This window comes from Pseudogymnoascus destructans (assembly GCF_001641265.1).
Source record: "Pseudogymnoascus destructans isolate 20631-21 unplaced genomic scaffold scaffold_5, whole genome shotgun sequence".
In the NCBI taxonomy this organism is placed as follows: domain Eukaryota; kingdom Fungi; phylum Ascomycota; class Leotiomycetes; order Thelebolales; family Thelebolaceae; genus Pseudogymnoascus; species Pseudogymnoascus destructans.
The window spans coordinates 688,327-710,791 of NW_020167524.1; the positions used below are offsets into that span (position 1 = coordinate 688,327).

Sequence of the window (22,465 nt, forward strand, 5' to 3'; positions counted from 1 at the left end):
GAAGCAGAGGTGGAGTTGGCGTCCGTAACTGAGTATTAAGCTTTGACAGCACTCGTTCTGGGTCGTACGGGACTAGACCTGTAGCTGCAAACCCACTACGGACCACATTAAGGGCCATAGACTCTTTGCGGGCCGAAAGGTAGGCTGTAAGGAAATCCGGTTTGTCAATATGGTTTAGTCCAACCCGCATATATCTTTCAATTTGTTGTCCGTATGACCGTTTTAGAACCGCAAAACAGCTAACGTCTAATGGCTGTAAGAGATGTGATGAATGCGGCGGCATGCAAAGCGTAATAATTGAGTGCTCGGAACAGAATAGGTCAAACTCTGGAGTCGAATGGCTCCCGTGTCCGTCGAGAATAAGAAGCCGATAAACCCCCTTCGTACGGTCCTTTGTATGCTTCTGAAAGACGTCCGTAAGCCAAGCAAGGCCTAGAGAATCGTCCGTCCACCCGTTTTCACTAACTGCAATTGTCCAGTCTAAAGGCAAAGTGTCTGTGTACCAAGTCGATATATGAACCTTGCCCTCAAAAATAACCATTGCTGGCAAGCTCCATCCGTCTGAAGATATTGATTCAATAACAGTAACCCATTCGCGGTTCCCTGGCTGTACGCAAACTGGCTTGCCAGCCCGCTCAGAACCTGTAATTACCTTCGCGGTCGTGACTACTCCCATTTGAAACCCAGTCTCGTCAAAGTTGTAGATGTCCTCCTCTTGAATCCCATATTTAGCAATTGTATTCCGTACAAGCCGAAACCAGTCCCGAATAATCGTAGGATCTTCGCATTTTGCCCGCTGATAGTCGTATTTATGGGTGTATTTTGATTGGAGGGAGTTGTGTCGTCGTACGAAATTATAAACCCAGTTCTGGCCAACTGTAGGAGTCTGATCCTGGTCTGCGTCAGTCCGTTTTTGAAGAAGTAGATTTGCCATTTGTCGAAAGGAATTAGCTCTAAGTGGTAGGCCTCGTTCCTCCATAGATAATATCCATTGGATAAGTGTTAACTCCTCAGTAGCTGTAAGTTTGAGGTTTGCGGACTGTAAATCGCGTCGCGCGGTCCGTCCTTTAACGCGCGCCCGCAGAGTGGACTCAGGAAGATCGTACGCGACCGCAGCACCTCTAACACTCGTAAAATGGCCGTTTTTATAGGCTTGGAGTGCAAGAGTCATTCGACCCTCTTTGTGGATTAATTGCAGGTCAATTGGTTGAGACATATTGATTTAAAGGATACTATACGCGTTAGAATTCGTGATGCGTGCGCCACTTACTTGTGTGCGCCGCTCGCTTGTGGAGTACGTTATTCAAATAGTCAAATATTACATAAGCATGATTACTCATAACGTACTTGACAAGCGAGTCGTATTTGCATGCGAGTCGTATCGCAACACACCAAATCTGCACTTTACGGACACTAATGACTATAATGGCTCAACCACAGAACACTCCGGCTAGTCAGATTGAAGGCCGAATTGATTTAGCTATTCAGGCCTTCCATCAAGGCTATTTTAGCAACCTTAAAGCAGCTTGTACAACCTACGATGTGCCATACACAACTGTCCGCGACCGCGTTAACGGACGCGTTGCTCGACGCGATTTACAACCTGCAAACAAAAAACTTAGCAACACAGAGGAGTCAACACTTGTCGAATGGATATTATCTATGGAGAAACGAGGTCTACCCCTTAGATCTGAATCTGTATGGCAAATGGCAAATCTATTACTCCAAAAATGGTCTGACGCGGTCTACTCTACCCCTCTTACAGTTGGCCAACGATGGGTTTACAACTTTGTAAAGCGCCACCCTTTCCTCCAATCAAAGTACACCCGTAAATACGATTATCAACGGGCAAAATGTGAAGATCCTACCGTTATTCGGGATTGGTTTCGACTTTTACAGAACACAATTGCCAAATATGGGATTCAGGAAGATGACATATATAACTTTGACGAGACGGGATTTCAAATGGGAGTGATTACAACCGCAAAAGTGATTACGGGTTCTGAGGGGGCCCATAAGCCCATTTGTGTGCAGCCAGGGAACCGTGAATGGGTTACCGTTATTGAGTCAATTGCAGCAAGCGGGTGGAGTGTGCCACCAATGGTTATATTTGAGGGAAAGGTCCATATATCAAGTTGGTATACGGATACCTTGCCTCGAGATTGGACCATTGCAGTTAGTAATAACGGGTGGACGGACGACTCTTTAGGCCTTACCTGGCTTATGGACGTCTTCCAGAAGCACACAAAGGACCGTACAAAGGGTGTTTACAGGCTCTTGATTCTTGACGGACATGGAAGCCATTCCACTCCTGAATTTGACCTGTTTTGCAAGGAGCACTCAATTCTCACACTCTGTATGCCTCCACACTCGTCACATCTTTTGCAACCACTTGACGTTAGCTGCTTTGCAGTTATGAAACGGTTATACGGAAAACAAATCGAGGGGTATATGCGGGTTGGAGTTAGTCATATTGACAAACCTGACTTACTTACAGCCTACCTTGCAGCCCGCAAAGACTCTATAACACCTAATGTGATCCGTAGTGGCTTTGCAGCCACTGGCATACACCCATACGACCCAGAACGGGTGCTCTCAAAGCTGAATACTCAATTACGGACACCAACCCCACCTCTACTTCTCCTAGACACTACCCAGGACCGTTGGGTACCTGAAACGCCCCATAATGTTAGTCAATTGGACCGTCAGGCTACTGCAATTAAGGAATCTGTTTAGCGCCGTACAGCAGGCTTCTCAAGCCCTACAGAGCAGGCATTCCAGCAGCTAGTAAAAGGGTGCCAAATGACTATGCATAATGCGGTCCTTCTTGCGGACGAAAACAAGCAGCTACGGGCCGCAAATTAGAGGCAAAAGAAGAAGAGAGCCGTGAGGAGGTCGTATATAGCTACGGGAGGTGTTTTAACAGTTCAGGAAGGCCTAGAGCGGGCACAAACAGCAAATATAGTAGTTGAGGCTAGGGTTACAGGTTAGCTAGCAGACCTGCAAATACGTGCACCACCAGCATGTAGTATGTGTAGATCACTCACACATACTGCCCGTACATGCCCATTAAAGCAGGTTCCTAATTAGGGTAACGTGCATGTATAACGAAAGTGCCAAACAAGCGAAAGTGCCAAAATATCGCGACTACCCCATAAGAATTGCGATAAATCCACCACAACAATATAAATTAATCAAAACTACTCGGAGTCCTCTTCCTCAGACCTGTCTATTACAATCTGACAAGTGCGCGCATTGTGTCCAGTCTCACCACACTTGCCACAGCGATGTGCATGGTTTTTTTTCCTTGGCTTCCGACCACTACTTGCCCTTATTTCTTGCTCTACTTGCTGCACAACATCCCTCTCGTCCTGTAGCTCCTGTGCTACCTGTTGACTAAGTGATCCTCCTTGCTGTAGTCGTGTTTTTTTAGCTCTCCGGCGCTTGCTTAGCACTTCATTTGCCTGTCACAGGTTTTGGTTCTCTGCTTTTAACAATGCTAATTGATGCATTATTTGCGATGCACCCTTTGTAAACTGGTCAACAGCTGCATAGATTGAGGTTGGAGAGCTATTTTGATGATGCGCAATTCAGTTTTTAATGAAAGTAGACTGTGATACAGCTTCAGTTGTGTTATTTGGTGTCTGAGAAACCCATGGTTGAGCGGTGTTTGGGCGAGAGGTTGGAGGTGTTGGCGTCTTAAACCTAAGGTCAAGTGTAGATATTACACTCTCAGGGCTAAATGGAAGAAGCCCAGCACCTCGGAACCCTCCCTGAATATTGCTTTCTGTCATTGCAATGTTAAATGCAGTGTGGAAGGCAGGAAAGAAGTCATCCTTAGTAATGTGAATAATATGAGCCCGCATCATATCTTCAATTTGCTGACCGTAAGCTCTCTTTAATGGGCCAAAACAGCCAACATCAAGTGATTGGAGTATATGGGAAGAGTGACCAGGCATACAAAGTGTAATAATGTTGTGTTCTTTGCAGTACTCCTCAAACTTGTCTGAGTGGTGGCTCTCATGACCATCAAGGACTAACAAGCGATAACCACCAACACTCCGGGGCTTTGTGTGCTTCTCAAAATGCTGAATCCAATCCATACCTCTCTCGTTTGTAGTCCAGCCATTTGCAGTAACAGCGATTACCCAATCTGCTGGAAATCCGCTATTCTCATACCAAGATGCAAGGTGGTTTTTACCTGCCACAATGACAAATGGCGGCACTGCCCAACCTTGAGAACTAACGCCTTGGATTACTGTAACCCATTCCCGATTGCCAGGTTGCACCTTTTTTGCCTTTGCCCGCCCATCTGAGCTCGTTACTACCGTTGCGCTTGAGATGACGCCCATCATAAACCCAGTCTCATCAAAGTTGTAGATATCTGCATTGTTGATGCCATACTTTAGAATTGTGTTCCATACAAGCTCAAACCAGCCACGAATGACTTCTGGATCTTCGCACTTAGCCCTCTGGTAGTCGTATTTTCGCTGGAAGCGTGTCCGGAGCTCTACATGGCGCTTAACAAAGTTTGAAGCCCAACGTGACCCGACGCGTGGCGCGTCACGTGTTGCAAGTAGTCAATTTGCCATATCTTCAACAATAGACAACTGAGGAGGGAACCCTTTAGCAGCTAAGTCAAGTATATACTGAACAAGAACTGATTCCTCTAGGTTACTTAATTTCCGTAAGTTGGCTTGGATATCGCGTCGTGAAGGTATGCCTTGTAAACGGTGACGTAGCTTGCGGTGGTCTACGGAATAGATCCTAGCTGCAACTCGAAGGTGCAAATTTGGGTCGCTTTGCATAGCTTGGATAGCTAGCACTAATTTGCTTTCATCATTTTTATGGCGCATGTTTTGTTGTGGAGGAATTTAACATTTAGTTGGGGGGGTTGATCACCGCATGATTTTGGCACTTTCGCTTGTTTGGCACTTTCGTTATACATGCACATTAGTTTTAGAGGTTTTAAATAATTAATTTGTTGAGTTATTAACCTGTAAAGTGCAGATTTGGTGTGTTGCGATATGACTCGCATGCAAATACGACTCGCTTGTCAAGTACGTTAATCATGAATATTCATGATTATCACATGATGTTAGAATCATGTGGCCTAAGAAAAGGAAACCAAATATATATTAATCTATCTAAATACTACTTAAAGTATTAATTTAGCTATAAATTCCTCTTCTAGATCATCTTCTTATAGGAGCACTAGTAGCAGGGATTTGTAAATAGCGCCTAGCTATAGTAGCTGTTACGATTATAGCTTACAGCTTATTACAGTTGTTATGGGTGCAGCCTTAGCCACCAAGGCTACAACCGCTAAGCGGACAACTGTATATTACAAGGAATAGCCTCACCTTCCTTCTTTCTTCTTCTTCTTCTCTCTTTAGATTTAATCTAGCTTATTATTCTCCGGACTGGCTTCTTGACCTCCATGACCATTGTAACATAAGATTGAATCTCACCTTTCTTTTGCTCTCTGAGCCTGAACCTTGATCTGAAATTCGAATTCCCTTCTTTGGAAACCCTACAACCATATCTTCAAGTCGATTCCAGAACACACTAGAACACCACAGAACACCACAGACTTCATAGATCAGACCTTTCACAACGCTCCCTCGACAAGAAATATAGCTGTGAGGGGAGTGCGCTCCTCTCTACAGTCGACAAACTGCATAATAGGGCCTTTGGCGATACGAGTCTGATCTACTGAATACGAAAACTGAAAGAATAGCAAAGCTGCTATGGCACACACGGCCAAAGAAAAAGCCAAGATGGCTGACCGAAACCCAGAAGACTATGAGGCTATAAATGAGAAAACAACCTTAGCAGATGAGTCTGAGAAGAGAGATGAACTTCAAGATGACTTCCTTGAAGCCGAAGAAGATTTCAAGAGGATGGGCAAAACAGCTCAAGAAAGACACCAGTCTATACTATCAAACGGCAACCAGAAGAGGACTTGGAATGTCAACACCTACACTGAATTCCAAAAGCTGTCACCTAGCAGCCAAGAGTACACCTGGTCAATGTTGAAAGCCATTATGAAGGACTACTTCATCGTCAGTCAAGCTTCTAATGCTACTATTGCAGAGCGAAATGATGCTATTCTACAGCTCCAAGAAGAAATTCAAGACAAGGATGAAAAGATTACTGAACTGCAAGGCATTCAAAAATATCTTGAGAATACAGCTGTTTTTCGCAATGCAGCACCTCGCCAGTCTGCTTGCATTCCAGATCCTCCTATTCTTACAGATGGGATTGAACCAGCTTTTGAAGACTGGGTTGTGAAGATCCGACTCAAGCTGGAAGCCAACATCGACCACTTCCCAAATGACAAGATGCAGATGAGTTATCTCCAAAGCAGACTAGGAGGACTCGCAGTTCGCCATGTGAACCCAAGGCTTCGCATTACCTCACCAAACATGCTTCAGTCAGCAGAAGAAATCCTCCAACTCCTTGAGAAAGTGTTTAGCAACCCCGATAGGAGACACACTGCACAAACTGAGTATCGCAAGTTATACCAAGGCAAGAATACCTTCACAACATTCTGGGCTGAATTCCAGAGACTCACTGCAGAGCTGGACTACTCAGAAGAGACCTTGCTTGACGATCTCTGATTTAAAATCAACCAAGGCATGCAGAAAGCCCTTGTTGCAGAAGTGGTAGCTACCACCCTACATGAATTCGCGAAGAAATACATGCTTGTGGACCAAAACCTACAGAGAATTCAAGAAAAGGAGAAGAGAATGAAGCCACAGCCGTTCGCCTACCAGAAGCAGAGTGGCCAGAGCCCTACTGCTAGTACTGCTGTTGAAATAGTGGCACTCCAGAAGAAGCTCTACCACCCTCCCCACCAAGATCCTGAGAAAGAATCGCTCATGAAGCTTGGCAAATGCTTCCATTGCCACGAAAGCGGCCATTGTGCTCACGACTGCCCTCAGAAACAGAAAGGCAGACTCAATGAGATTTCTGCTACTGAGGATCCTACCCAGTATGAGTCGGGAAAAGAATAGCCTCTAGAAAAGACGTCGCTACAGGTTCTACAGCAAGAATTGCCTCCTCTGCCTTATCATTATCCCATTTTGACTATGACACTCCGTTCTTAGCTACCTGCAGAATAGGAAGAAATCAAATTGTCATGCAAGCCTTAATGGATAGCGGTGCAACAGGTGGAGGAAGCTTTGTGAATGCTGTTGACGCAAAACAAATTTGTGAAATTGAGAACATATCTCCTATCCAACTTATAAAACCAAAGAACATTGAAGGATTTAATGGAGTTGCAGCATCTACAGTTACGCATGATATATACCCTCGACTACAAATTGGAGATCACATTGAAAGTCTATGCCCTCTATTCATTACTACTCTTGGGAAACATTCTATCATTCTTGGGAAAGCTTGGATGAAGCAGCATGGAGTCACACTCAATATGGTAAACGACCAAGTCATCTTTACAAAGGGTCACTGCCAGAACACTATACCAACAGACACTTTAAAAGTGAAAACTGCAAGTCCCCAAGCTGAGAAGCAAATACAAGATAAAGAAGCTCTGAAGCCAGCCCTCCAACCTCATTATAAGAACAAGAACACATGCACTGTTACAATGATTGGAGCTGCACCATTCAATATGCTTCGGAAGCAGAAAGGAGCTAAGGTTTTTGCAGTATCATTTAAAGATATACTCGCTGCCTTTGCCTTTGCCTTTGCCTTTGCCTTTGCCTTTGCCTTTGCCTTTGCCTTTGCCTTTGCCTTTGCCTTTGCCTTTGCCTTTGCCTTTGCCTTTGCCTTTGCCTTTGCCTTTGCCTTTGCCTTTGCCTTTGCCTTTGCCTTTGCCTTTGCCTTTGCCTTTGCCTTTGCCTTTGCCTTTGTCTTTGCCTTTGTCTTTGACTTTGCCCCTTGATAGTATGGAGGAAGGCGATGATATCGTCGTTCTTGCTGCTATAGCAGCAGCGATACATTACCGCCGCTATCGACAACAGCGCAAGGAACAACGCCGTCAAACTGCTTTTGAGTATAAGCAGTTTGACTTCGACCTTGATTCAAGAAGAACACATATTATTACACATAGCATCAACAGCTTCTGGTGTCATTGAGGAAGTATTGATGATATAGGCGACCCCATTTTCAGATGTTTCGGGGTATTCTGGTAAATCTGTTGTATAGTTTACCTTCCTTATCCAGGTTGCTTTGTTGCTAACATGGCTTGAAATAACTGTGGTTGTTTCGATCTTAATGCATTAGTAATGCATTAAGTATATATTAGGCGGCTCTTACCTTCTCCCCCTCTTCTTCTTCTTCAGTGACAAGTGGTTCTTCCCGATATCTTTCATCCTCAAATTGAAGACTACTATCAATACTAACAGTATTAGACCATAGGTCTAGTTGAGGGAGGTAGTGAAATTATCTCATCCATTGTGAATAATGCATTAGCAATGAATTACTACTGTTGTTGTTGCCATGCCCTACAGGTTTTACGTTGGTAGGAAATTAGGGCCCTATTATATACCATCTTTAGCCCTACCTGACCATATCATGTGATGCTACGCGAGCTTAGCTGACCAACGTGCAAGGTTTAGTCATAAAAGTGGAGCATTTTCGGGTCAGCTGAGCTAACCCCTGATGGTCTGCTCACCTGTGTACTCTCTTTTGCATTTTCGCTTTTTTCGACTTTTTTGCCGGGGTCGTCACCCATTTTCGCTTTTTTTGGCCCTATGTACCTATGTACCCCTACCCAAACTTTAACATTGAATAACTTTTGTACCTAATGAGCTACGGACTTCATGTCAGTTTTATTGAATTCGCGCGATTGAGCTCTAGGGTTTTCATCATATAAACTAATTGATGAGACAAGTGGATCATGTGTTACAGTGCACCTTTGAATTTTCGACTTTTGAGACCTTTACTAGGTAGGCGGCCACCATCGCAGCCGGTTTTGAATTTTCGACTTTTTCTGAATTTTTGCCGGGTAGGTCGATTATAGCGTTTGGTACCTTATGCGAAGCCATGGTGTGGGCGGCATGGGCGGCATGGGGCGGTGTTGGTGTGGGCCGGTGCTGGGAGCGGTGTCGCACTTTCGAATTTTCGGCCCTATGTACCTATGTACCCTCACCCCACCAAAATCTGACCCACATAAGTTCAACATTGAAAACTAAAGAGCTATCGACTCAGGAGCGATTTTATGAGTTTCGCGCGTTTCCAGAGCACGTAAATATGTATATATACAATTTGGTTGGATCGCTAGTTGGTGCAGTACAATTGATTGAATGGCTGGCTTAGGTACATACCACATGTACTCACCACACAGGTGCAATTACATTTTCGCATTTTCGGCCCTATATATCTATGTACTCCTCCCAAGCTGGCCCAACTTGTCCAACTTCAACATGGAATAACTGTTTTACCTAAAGAGCTATCGACTCGGGGGTTGCTTTATACATTTTGCACGCTTCGGGCGCACTAGAATGCCCATATAAAGTATGTTGTAAAGTCACAGACTGGTGCAGGGCTGGCGATTGAAAGTATAGCACACGCGTAGATTGTGTAAGTTCCTTTTTGTTGTGGTTCAGCCACGTCAAATGCCTCACAGTCAAACCTTCTGTCTTCCCAACCCGGTGCTTCTTTAACCCTAATGCTGTTTGAGTCTGTTCCTGTCCGCTATTTATTACTGCATCTCTGCGCAAATAGAAGTCCTTAAAACCCCAGGTTTTTGCACACCTAGGCTAGGCCTCGTTTGTCTCTGCCCGAATTAGCTAGTTTTTCGCTATGCGGCCGGAACCTTAAGTAGTTTCCTTTTCGGCCTCGTATATAGTCTAGCATAGCAAATACAATCACTGTTATCTCTAGGGGTTGGGCTTTAGTTATACTATACCTAACCTTCGTGATTCGCTAATTACCAAACGACCAAACAACAACTGCACAAAACAACCCCTATACAAACAACAATATGGCGTGGGTCATGGACCCGAAACGACAGCACGCCCGGCTCGACCACCTGCTCCAGACAAAAGCTTTCGAGGACGTCAACCTCCAGCCTAGCATGACTACCCGCGAGTATGCCCGCAAGGCCCTGAAGAGGTGGTACAAGTGGAATGAGGGCTGCAAGGTCGTTCAACAAGGTACCAGATACCCTGGGCTTGGGCTTGATCTTGGAGCTTGCCTATCCAAAGGTTCCAAGAGCTTCGATCTTTGAGGATAACTCGATAGAGTGACGTGGCGCTTAGCGACTCCATTGTTGGGCTCTACTTCTGATTCTGAAGGAGAGTACTCGTTTGATTCATATGATCGGTGAGCAGAGAAATGATGCTTAACTGCTTGTAGGTTTTGAAAATTCTTGCGGATATACCGGGCTCATAACTGTCACATATAACTGTGCTCGCGATCACGTGAATGTGTAATGAATTGAATACTCTGGTCTCTACGTAATGTGGGTGTAAGGACGCAGGGCACCGTATCACGAGAAGTGGCATATGGGAGTGCGAGTCGGATATGAGTCGGTGCAATCCTATAGGTCTACTACGAAGGATACAAAAAAGATGAAGGTGTAACCCTGTATGACTGTTCCCTTAAAATACCCGAAACCGCTCCGACTCAGCTAGCTCCCTGTTTGCCTAAGGCTTCCTTACGTTATGTGCCTAAGGCTGTCAGTCGCGACTGACCCGTAACGGCCCCGAGTCTCGATGACGCCACGTGACGGCCGTAACTACCCCGAGTAAGGAGGCATCCTTACACTACCCCCCGCCTTGAGAAGGTGCTTTGTCCTCAAAGCACGCAAGCCGAGTAGCTGCCGCGACGAGCCCTTGTTTGGGTTGGTGGGTGAGGTGCGGGCGCCAAGACTAGAATGCCCTTTGTTTGTCCAGAAGGCTGATGGTAGGCGGCCGTATAGGCACTAGAAGTGGTCTGAATCCGTTTGCGCAAAGTCGCGTCCTTGTTGTGTACGCGGCGATTAGTGTTGCGAGGGTCCGTATTGGTATTGAATAGGGTCCGCGCGGTATGTGTCGACATAGAATTTCGATGTAAGGGGGAAATTTCGCGCTAACCTGATTCGGACGGCTTTGTTATAAGCCAGAATATGAATTCGAGCTTCGCCCACAACTTGTTGTTTTCTTCACAACAACGACGCTGACCCCCTCCCGAGACAGGTAAGTGGCCCTTCCGATGGTACAGCTGGATGCTAACAGGTTGTTTTTAGATACAAAAACACAACGAACGATTTGGTAGGTGACGGAACCGCGCTGGCGCGGTGGTGATAACTTGGGTTGGGCTGACGGGAAATCGCAGATTTCCAATTTGAAGATGCCGGTTCCCCCTCCTCCCGGCGCCCTCACTGTGGCTTTCCGCCAGCAGTGTATGCGCTGCGTGCGTGCCAAAGGGCGCAAGAAGGACGGAGATCCCGCCGTCTCGTGTGTGTGGAGCTTGGAAAGCTCCAAGTGTGAGCGCTGCGTGGCCCAACACGCAACGTGTGTTCCGGTGGGTTCTCGTTTGGTTTTCGGTTTTGTGGTTTGTCTGTCTGCCCGTCGCTGACCTCTGGAGATAGATCTCCTGGTTTGCTGGCCCGGAGTACCAGAAGCTCCTGGCTGCCGAGGCAGCAACCCCTCCCGTCCCCGCCGCCATCAAGGCCGCTGCGGCGGAGATTGGGCGTGTGGTCACATTGGCCACCGCCAATATGCCGAAGTTCCGCTCCCCGGCCGAGCTTTCGGCCTATATGGAGAGTTGCGCCCTCCGCGCCGCCATCGAGGACGGCCTGGAGGTAAGTTTTCCGTTTCCCTTGTGTGTTTTTGGTTCTCGCGCTGACGACCGTAGCGGGTCCGCCAGGCCGTGGCCGTCGTGGGCCAGAAATCGGCCCTGATCCTGGTGAACCAGGAGAAGGAGATCGCTGCCCTTGATGGGGTGGCTTCTGCGGTGGATGCGGTGGGGGAGTTGGTGGAGAGGATCCCCGACGTCCTCGCCGCGGCGGCGAAGGTGGGCAGTGGTGGGGGGAAGAAGAGGAAGAGGGGGGCGGAGGAGGTGGCGGAGGAGGGGGTGACCGTCGACCTTGGGTGATAGGCCCTGTGTCGGAGGGAACTCGGGCGTGGTCTTTCGCGTGGGGTCACTTCGACCCTTCGTCTCTCATGGTGGTAGCCGCTTGTTGCGACGCCGGTGAGACGTTTGGGAAGGATGGCTTCCGCAAGGGCTACGGCTCTGAGGGTGCCCTGGCTTAGAGGGTGTTTAGTTTAGTGTTGTAGGTAGCAACGACGCTGTTTTCCTCTGCTTTGCCGTGCCTCTCGTGATCGTAGCTTGGTTTGCCTGTCTCCCATTCCGTGATCCAGCCGGGTAGGTCCTGCGGCGGTCCTGGCAGGTTTGGGTACTCCGCGTGGAACTCCCGGATTTTGTAGGGGGAGTTCTTAAAGTTTGAGGCGGGGTACCATTCCGGGTCCGGATCGTATCCGACCCAGGATACCTGGTATTGAAGTTGTTTTCGCCGGATCCTTACGGCGAGGATCTTTTCGACCTCCCACTCCTCTAGGCCGTCTACGACTTTGCTGCTTGGCTCAGGCGCTGCTTGACCGGGCAGCGGGTTATTCGGAGCCTTGATGAGTACGTCTGGAGAGAAGACATCGTGTATTTGGGAACCCTTCGGTAGGTCTAGTCGGAAGGCGTGTCCGATTTGTTCCAGTACCGTATAGGGTCCGACCCATTGTTGCCCCAGCTTACGGCTAGGGCGGTGATTTTTCAGATTCTTGGTCGATAGGTAAACCTTGTCTCCTACGTCCCAGTCAATGGCTCGTCGGCGTCGATTCGCGTATTTAGACATATCCTCTTGTGCTTTGGCCATGTTCTCCTTTGCGTAAATCCATGCGGAGTGCATGCGGTTTGCTACTGCTTTGGCTTCCTTCTGGTTCATGACTTCCCTAGGGGTCGTGGCTTTCAGGGTTTCCCAGTCCCAACTGGTGCGCGGATCAGTTCCGTACTTGAGTCGGTAGGGGGTCATTCCGATCGAGGCATGGGGAAGGGTCATTTGCACCCGATCCATGATGGGAATGAGCTCGCTCCAGTTATCCTGGTAATGTGATACGAAGGGCCTCAGTCTCTGATCGATATACCGATTCATGATTTCCGTCTGCCCGTCGGTCTGCTTGTGATAGGCTGTCGACAGCTTAATCTTGACCCCTATGATTCGGCAGAACTCTCGCCAGAAAGCTGATATGAATTGGGGTCCGCGATCACTAATGATCGACTCCGGGGTGTGTCCGAATCGATATATCCATTCGATGAATAGCTGCGCCATTTGGCGGGCATCGGTGGTCTTATGACACGGTATGGACACCGAACCCTTACCGAGTCGGTCCATGAACACAAGGATGCTGTCGAATCCGTGTTTATCCTTTGGGAATTTCTTAAAGTCCATCGTTAGGTGTTGCATGGGGTATTCGGGTACCGGTAGGGGGTGTAAGAAGCCTTGCTGCTTCGTCACGCTAGTGTGAGAAAGTCGGCACGTCACGCAGTTGCGCACATATCGGAGGCAATCCGCTTCCATTCCGACCCAATGATACTTCGGGGCGAGTAACTGATAAGTTTTCCTGCCACTAGGGTGGGCTACTGATACTTGATCGTGTGCTTCCCGTATGAGTTTCGTACATAACTCGGTGTGCCGGTTTACGCACAGTCGACCTTTGTATAGCAAGAGTTGGTCCTTCATTGTAAACCCGTTAGGTAGGGGGTCTTTCGCGCGAGTGTCGGTGAACGACCTCCTATTATCCGCGCAGAGCGCTTCTATCAGGTCAAAGGGGACCTGGGTGTTCGGGGCGTCCATCGCATTGATCGAGGCCACGTACGTTTGTGCTAATTCGGCACTGATTCGGGAGTGTAGTCGGGCTGGGCCTAACAGCACCCTCGCACGGCTGTCGAGTTTGACCTTCTGTTGCGTAATCAGGTCTTGCTCTCTTCGGCTCAGTATATCTGCCTTCTGATTGTTCTTGCCAGCAGTATACGCAATAGAAAAATTGAAGTCGGAGAGTAGCTCCATCCACCGAACCTGCTTCGCCGTGAGAACCTTCGTTGACATGAAGTATTCCAGCGATCGGTGATCTGTATAGACGTCGATTCGGTGGCGTACCGATGCTAATTCTGGCCTCCATTTTGCGAACGCTTTGACGATGGTGAACAGTTCCTTGTCGTGGATCTCCCAATTGATCTCATGCCCAGATAGGATGTGACTGTAGAAGCTTACAGGATACCATCGCTTGTCGGGGTGTTCCTGAGAAAGGACACCGGCTACGACTCCATCAGAAGAGTCTGTTTCCAGCTTCGTAGGCAATTCGGGGTTGAAGTGGTGGAGCGCCTGCACGGCTAAAAGCTGTCGGCGCATTTCTTCAAAAGCGTTCTCACATTCGTCAGTCCACAGGAACGGTTCTGAGGGGCTGGTGATAGTGGTGAGAGGCTTGGCTATTTTCCCGAAATTTCTGATAAATTGGCGGTAGAAGCCGCAGAATCCAAGGTAAGACTTCACGCCTGTGACAGTTGTTGGCCGGATCCAATTCCGGAGGGGTTCGATCTTCTCGGGATCCGCTTCGACACCGGTAGTAGTCAGGATATAGCCTAAATACTTTGTCCGGGTTACGTTGAACTCGCATTTCTTAATGTCGGCTTGTAGTCCTGCTTCTCGAAGCCGTTGGAGGACCTTATGTACGTGGTCCATGTGTTCCGCGGGGTCCTCGGAGTAGATTAGGATGTCGTCTAGGTAGGCAGTACAGAAGTCGTCCAAGTATTGCATAAGAACGTCGTTCATATACCTCTGATAGGTTGCGGGGCCGTTCATTAGGCCAAACGGCAGCACTTTGCATTTGTAGGATCCATACCGAGTCCGGAAGGTCGTGTACTCCTCGGAGTCGGGGTCCATTCGTATACGATGGAAGGCTTGCCTAATGTCTAGCTTCGTGAAGATTTTTGCTTTCGACACCCGTCCTAGTAGTTCGTCGATACGCGGGATAGGGTAGGGGTCGTTACGGGTAAGTCCGTTCAACTTCCGGTAGTCGATACAAAATCTCAGTTTGCCATCTGCCTTCTTCACGAACAGTATAGGGGAGGCAAACGGGCTATTGCTATTGACTATAAAGCCCTTCTCAAGGTTCTCTAATAGGTATTGCTTAGTCGCCTTAAGCTCTTCGGTGCTTTGTCGGTATAGTGGCGAAAAGGCATTTGGTAAAGGGGCTTCTAGTTGTATCTTGTGATCGTATATGCGATGCGGGGGAAGCTGATCAGATTCCGACTTCGAGAAGACATCGGAATAGTTGCGGTGCATATGCGGAAGCTTGTCCCGAATGAGGCGGAGCGTTTCCTCGTCCTCGGCCGCTTCCCTCTCTCGGATGATCTGGTCGATCTCGTAGATGCTTGTCGTAAAGAACTCGGAGTCGCTTCGCATCATCTCATAGTGGAAAGCGTTTGCGCCAATCTCGCAAATTTGGACCGGCGTGAAGCTGCGTACCAGGGTCTGGCGTCGGGAAAGAGAGAAGACTCCGCTCCTCCCATGATTCTTTCTCTCATATGCGGATGGTCCGTTTCTTGGAGGTTTCGCCTCCACTTGCCCTAAGGGTCTGTCTTTATAGGTTTCCACGGGCGAGGCTCGTGTCCTTGGGGTTTTGGGGTGCGGGTGGGTCGTTTCAGTGTCTCGCACCGAGCTCGGTGGGGTGATCATAATAGCGTCACGATGGGCCGTTATCACTTTCATTGGTATCGAGCGTCCGCCCTCACGTCGTCTGTCGTCATGGTCGATGGCATCGTCCCGCCGGTTCGCATCCGATTGATGGGCGGGGTGACGTATAGACAGTTCACGCGAGTGGTAGGGCAAGGTGATCTCTTTGCTCCAGCTAGGAGTAGGCGGGTACTCCTTTGGCCATACTAGCCGGCTCTTTGCAGAGTCGAGTAGGATTCGGAAGCGGCTAAAAAGCTTCTTCCCAATTATCACATCTTGCGCTCCGAGATTTAGGAGCACAAAGGGGCAGTTATATATTCGGCGTCCTTCGACTGTCAAGTGTAACCGAATATACTCCGATACGTAGCTTTGGATATTTCGCTGAAATCCACGTATGGGTACAGAGTAGGGCAGTTTCCGTATAGGGCTCTGAAGCGCTTTCGACAACCGTTGCGCGAAAGGCTTATTAATGACGAGGTAGCCATTTGCTCCTGTGTCTGCGAGTGACTTCGTTTGCACCCCGAGTCCGTTCATACTCAGGGTTGTATCAACGAGAAATTGGGAGCCTCCCAAGAGCTCTCGTAAATCCAGTCCTTGCAGATCACATTTGCGTAGACCTAGGAAGGAGCCTTTCCCTAGGCCTCGTCGTTTTCCTCCAGGGACGCATCCGACTGGTGGGCGACTGCTTCCTCCCAATTATCTTCGTCCTCAGGGGCTTCGCGGTCAATCTCCTTGACGGTGGGGTTGAGCGGGCATTTGTCTTGGAAATGGCCCGGCTTGCCGCACTTGAAACAGTTTCCGGACGTAGTCGGCACGGCGGTCCGCACGCGGCCTGTAATGTCCGGCTTGGGGGCGGTGGCTGTGAAAGGAGTCCTCTGGAAGGAAACCAGAGGGCTTCTTGTCTGCCTCGGTGGCTGGGCCTTTCCGGGGTCCACGGGCGTGAACCTGGATGAGCTCAGGCGGGCGGGTCCTCGGGAGCTCGACTCGCCGCTCTTGGACGGGAAGCTCAACTCGTTGTTCCGGCGCCGCTCCTGATCGAAGGCGGTGAGTTCTCGGACCATGGTGTGGTAGTCTCCCTTCCATTGACTTTTGATAACCGCCACGCGGCTACGGAATTGAGGGGTCAACTTGTTCCACATGTACCGAAACCATTCTGACTCGGTGACCTGTCCTGTAATAGCTGCACTTTGGAAGCGAGCTTTGAACTCTGAGAAAGTCTCGTTTGTATGTCCTTTCTCTCCCATTTGGAGGTCGTCGAAGAGGTTCCGGGCCTGTTCCGTTTCGTTGCCAGTGAGGTAATATGAACCCAACAGGTCCATCATCTCGTCGGCACTCCGAAACCCGTGTGTCGCGGATAGGTATTGGGGTTCGAGGTATTTCTTTGCCAGGCCAGTCGTAGTCCCCCATATCAACGCTCTTCTCGAGACGTCGGTAGGGTAGTGATCCTCATTGACTACGAGGCGGTCCCGAATGGACGCGCTCCATTGCATAAAGGTATGTTCTATCCCATCGCTGAGCGGCGTAATCTTCTCAGAGATGGTGGATTTCTTGTAGCGATTCGGAGGGTCTTCGGAATACATCCTCGGAATCGATGGAGAACGAGTGTTTCGAAGAGGCGGCAACTGAACTGTCTCGGGGGTGTTTCGCATAGGGGAAGTTCGTCGCTTCTCAACTTCGACGGTGTCCACCGGTGGCGTGGACGGGATCCTGGTCTGGGTTGCCGCTAGGTTGGCTATCATTTCCTTGATCTCCTGCATCTGGATCTCGAGGTTTGCCATTCGATCCGGTATGTCTTCGGTGGGTGCAGCAGTCCCAGCTGCAGCAGTGGTTTGTCTCGTTGACATTCGTGACGGTTGACAATCATTGTCTTGGGGAATGTTTGAGGTCATTTTCCTCATGTTGGTTCGGGGGTGTATCGGTGTCGATACGAAAGAGTTTGACTTCCGGTAGCTCGTAGCTATCAACACTCTTGTTCACAATTACCTCTGTGCTTGAGGGGGTTCTTAAGGATCTCGTATCCTATTCGGCGCCAACGCGTCGACGACTTTACCAGCTTGCTCTGCAGGATCAAACCCTGATCCACTGGTCGTCCGTGAGTTCTCTGGGGTCACGGCTATTTGAAGTCGTCAGGTCTCAGCTCCGTCGCAGTTTCCGAGTCGCGGTCGGTGGTGTAACGGTAGTTCTCCTGAGTCGTTCCAGTGTGGGATATTCTTTGAGTACGGCCGTCCCTGGCAGGCGTGATCTTTTTTGTATAATGTAAGGACGCAGGGCACCGTATCACGAGAAGTGGCATATGGGAGTGCGAGTCGGATATGAGTCGGTGCAATCCTATAGGTCTACTACGAAGGATACAAAAAAGATGAAGGTGTAACCCTGTATGACTGTTCCCTTAAAATACCCGAAACCGCTCCGACTCAGCTAGCTCCCTGTTTGCCTAAGGCTTCCTTACGTTATGTGCCTAAGGCTGTCAGTCGCGACTGACCCGTAACGGCCCCGAGTCTCGATGACGCCACGTGACGGCCGTAACTACCCCGAGTAAGGAGGCATCCTTACAGTGGGAAAGCTCCTCTTTATAGAGAAGAGCTTTCCTAAGCGAGCTCGTAAGCTCGAGTGAAGCGAAATGAGGGACCACTGCTCGGTCACGTGGTGGTCTCTTCATGACACATGTTATCCATGGATATCCCTTTGGCACGATGCCACTATATAAGTAGATAGTATTTCCTTAGATAGGAGCTTCGTGCTCAACTCAATATAGTATTCTTTACAATATTGTAACATGTTACTTGGAAAGCCTTTGTGTCTAATCCCCTGCCTCGTCTGTCAAGTCAACCTTACGCAAGAAACCTCTGTGTCTTTCATCGTTTAGAAGTCAGCATTACACATGGCTGGTCAAGTCGTTGAGGAAGATGCCTTCGTAGACAGCCCCAAACTTTGTCACCGTCTTAGACTCAATTTCTCCTTGAAGAAATTGAGTCTAAAATGACTCTTTGAGTCTAAAATGACTCTTTGAGTCTAAAATGACTCTTTGAGTCTAAAGGATTAGTAGAGGCAGAGTAATACAAGAGGGCAGGGAGGGCAGTAGGAAAGTGAGAACAGGAACGTCAATAATCCTGGAATTACTTCGAGGTTCTAGCAAGTCGATCATCAGATCCAGGAACTACAGAAAGGCCAAGCTGAATTAAAGCAAGGCCAGACTACAATTATATCTCTGCTTTAGCAGGATTTACACAGGCCTACCTAACAAAGCATTCCAATCGAAAGTACAGGTAACAGCGAAGAATATGACAGGGTAGAGGGTTGGATAGAGTCGAGTAATACATATATATCCTAGCTAGTACAAAGAAGGTATTCCTCTACTGTTGGTGGAGGCACCAGAAACCTCGTTCCAATCAAGTTACCCCATATACAAGTATAACAGTTCGTTAATAGTATCGCAGCTTTAAAGTGAGCTGCTACAGGCTGCGACTGTGACTCTAGCCCTTTATCAAAAGCTGTGTAGGTCCATAACTGTTGTGTTAATCTAAAGGCATTTTGAACTGCAATTCTCACAGACAATAGAGTAGCATTAAACTGATTCTCCTTAGAAGGAAGATATCAGTAGCTACACACGCAAGTATACAGAGCCATAATTCCTTCTGTACACTGGTAAGCTGGGTCTCTATATAGGTATAACTCCCGTTTACCATCCATAATATGCCAAATTCTTTCAACGCAGCCTGATCCCCCCCAAATACGCCAGTTGTTAGCTGGTCCGTTATATGGCCCAATTAAGGATGATACAAGTCCATTAGGGAGTTGGCAAAACCCCTAGAATGTACCATCAACAAACCCCCATACTTGGCTACAGCCACCGCTGTCTGCTATAGCCTCTTCAAAGCTTAGTAGCTTGTTGTATATAAGGTATGGGAGCCATTCTAGTAAGCCTTTGAATTTGTGTACCAAGTGACCCATTACGTTGTTGAAGACTATTAAAAGCCACACCTAATACCATCCAAAAAGGTCAACACAGGTTGTCTAATGCCCTAGATATGCAACACGGGCCAAGAAGACACAAAGAGCAGTCTCTAGGTTTGGGTTTACCCCCCTGCTCCAGCCTATTGTATGAAGCCCCAGAGGGAGCAATCCACTATCTCCTCGGTTCAGAATTTTCCTCAATAGAGTGCACGTCCCCTCAACGGAAGTGAAGAGTTTTCACATGCCCGGAATATGGTCAGATGGTTATTTGGTCATGGGGGTTGTGGTTTCCGGAGTAGAAAGTGATAGCGGACAGCTGATACAACCATGTAGTACTTGTCATACACTGAATCCAAGTGAGAATGATCGCTGTGGAGGTTATTGAGTTATTTTGTTTCGGCTGCCAGAATAGGAGAAGGAATAGGACTGCTCGTCTGGGTCTTACTTGTCCCACTGGATTTCCAACCTAGAGGCACTCAATATAAATCCTGAATATGAAGCTCTGATCACCACAGGGCTTCATATCCATGGTGGGTGCACCAGATGTGAGAATCTAGCCACCCAAGGAAAGGGGATGATTTTACCAAGACAACACACTGTCTTAGGAAACAGAGCCAAAGGGTTGTAGCTTAGACTATTTCACAATGCAGCAATCAGGTGTATTGTCATGACACTCCTTCGATATTTGTGTCATGACCCTTTGATTCGCTTTAGTCTCTAGTACTTATTTTACTATGTCATTCACTTCACCTGCTTCGCTCACTTCGCTCACTTCGCTTCACTTGCTGACCTAGATCAGCCCAATGTTGACTACTGTCTTAGGCCCTCTTGTTATTGGCTTGCTTCACTAGGGCTCGCTTAGCTAGGGTTTGGTTAATTAATGCCTTCGCATATTTGGCACTAGGGATTTTTACTGTTATATAAGCACTTATTGCTCATGTCTCTTATTGATCTTTAGCTAGTAAATTATACACTACTTGGCCTTCTTGCAATTCCTCCTGCTTCGACATACTTTACATTCACTTACTTCGAGTCGAACCACTTGGCCAACCTGTTAGTCTCACCACTTGACCCCTGTGGTATAAAGTATATGCTTTGGAGCCTGAACTACTATACCTTGTCCTACTGCTTCGAGTATTGAAGTCTTCACATTATACTTCGGATACTTCTGCAGACTCGAAGGTCAGCCTCGGTTCGAACTATCCTTACATGTATGATGTAGTGGAGTGGTTTAGACAAGCTGTAACAAATGAGAACTCAGGGATAAGTCAGAGGTTAGCACCTCAGACTTTTCAGAAACAAGGAGTAACAAGATCAATGCTTGGAAGCTTGGAAAAGATCTGGAAGAATGTGATAGTCGATTTACTGTATTGTCTGCTTGCCCTTTCTTAAGGAAAGGGCAATCCTATTTATGCCAAAGGAGTGTAGTTCTCTCATTTTCCAAGACTTTCCATGACTTACCAGGCTTGGTAACTGTAGTCGACGTAAGAGAATCCCATAGAACCATCTCTTAGGTTCATAGCCTATAGGAAGTAAAAGGAGGTCCAAGGTCAGAGTACCCCTATAGACAAATTATGTCATAGACAAATTATGTTATAACTTAACCAATCTTGTGGGTAACTAAGGAGTGATGACATTTAATGAATCATAGAGGGTTGTAGAAGCTTTTGGAGCTATCGTTCATGTTCCTAGGCCTCTCTAGTTGGTAGAGATATGTCATGTGGTAGTATTAGCCCAGTAACCTGTCATACTGACATTCGTTGAACTCAGTTTGCGATCAAACTCAAGAGCAAACTTGGAAATCTCCTCCTCAAACCTACAAGTCACTATACATATTTTGGCTTATCACACCAACAACAAGAGCAATACTACTCAACGATTGCTACAACCATCTATGATTCATTACACGTCATCGCTCCTTAGTTACTGGGCCGATATTACCACATAGCATATCTCTACAACCCTCTATGATTCATTACATGACATCACTCATACTACCACATGACATATCTCTACCAACTAGAGGCCTAGGAGCATGAACGATAGCTCTAAAAGCTCCTACGAACCTCTATGATTCATTACATGTCATCGCTCTTTAGTTACCCACAAGATTGGTTAAGTTATGACATAATTTGTCTATGACATAATTTGTCTATAGGGGTACTCTGACCTTGGACCTCCTTTTACTTCCTATAGGCTATGAACCTAAGAGATGGTTCTATGGGATTCTCTTACGTCGACTACAGTTACCAAGCCTGGTAAGTCATGGAAAGTCTTGGAAAATGAGAGAACTACACTCCTTTGGCATAAATAGGATTGCCCTTTCCTTAAGAAAGGGCAAGCAGGCAATACAGTAAATAGACTATCACATACTTCCACGTCTTTTACAAGCTTCCAAGCATTCATCTTGTTACTCCTTGTTTCTGAAAAGTCAGTGAGGTGTTAACCTCTGACTTACCCCTGAGTTCCCAGACTCAACATTTGTTGCAACTTGTCTGAACCACTTCACTACATCACACACCTGATTGCTGCGTTGTGGAATAGTCTAAGCTACGACCCTTTGGCTCTGTTTTCTAAGACAGTGTGTTGTCTTAGTAGAATCATCCCTTCCTTGGGTGGCTAGATTCTCACATCTGGTGCACCCACCATTACACGCGTCAGACCATTTTTGGAGTAATAGATTTGCCATTTGCCGTACAGATTCAGATCTAAGGGGTAGACCTCGTTTCTCCATAGATAATATCCATTCGACAAGTGTTGACTCCTCTGTGTTGCTAAGTTTTTTGTTTGCGGGTTGTAAATCGCGTCGAGCAACGCGTCCGTTAACGCGGTCGCGGA

At 47.6% G+C, this 22,465-nt stretch overlaps 3 protein-coding genes across 3 annotated transcripts; 2 read left to right on the plus strand and 1 right to left on the minus strand.

The window, feature by feature from the left end:
* Positions 1–6,704: 6,704 nt before the first annotated feature.
* VC83_02479 (uncharacterized protein) lies at positions 6,705–7,019 on the plus strand (the record flags this gene model as incomplete). Its single annotated transcript, XM_024466140.1, has 1 exon — positions 6,705–7,019. One exon carries the CDS (start codon positions 6,705–6,707, stop codon positions 7,017–7,019), a length of 315 nt encoding a protein of 104 aa, XP_024326485.1.
* Positions 7,020–7,578: 559 nt separating this feature from the next.
* Positions 7,579–9,011, minus strand: VC83_02480 (uncharacterized protein; the record flags this gene model as incomplete). Its single annotated transcript, XM_024466141.1, has 2 exons — positions 7,579–7,893; positions 8,880–9,011. 2 exons carry the CDS (start codon positions 9,009–9,011, stop codon positions 7,579–7,581), a joined length of 447 nt encoding a protein of 148 aa, XP_024326342.1.
* Positions 9,012–9,949: 938 nt separating this feature from the next.
* On the plus strand, positions 9,950–12,045 carry VC83_02481 (uncharacterized protein; the record flags this gene model as incomplete). Its single annotated transcript, XM_024466142.1, has 7 exons — positions 9,950–10,121; positions 10,771–10,872; positions 11,072–11,144; positions 11,195–11,219; positions 11,284–11,472; positions 11,540–11,752; positions 11,806–12,045. The coding sequence occupies 7 exons, from the start codon at positions 9,950–9,952 to the stop codon at positions 12,043–12,045; spliced, it is 1,014 nt and encodes a 337-aa protein (XP_024326341.1).
* Between the last annotated feature and the right edge of the window lie 10,420 nt (positions 12,046–22,465).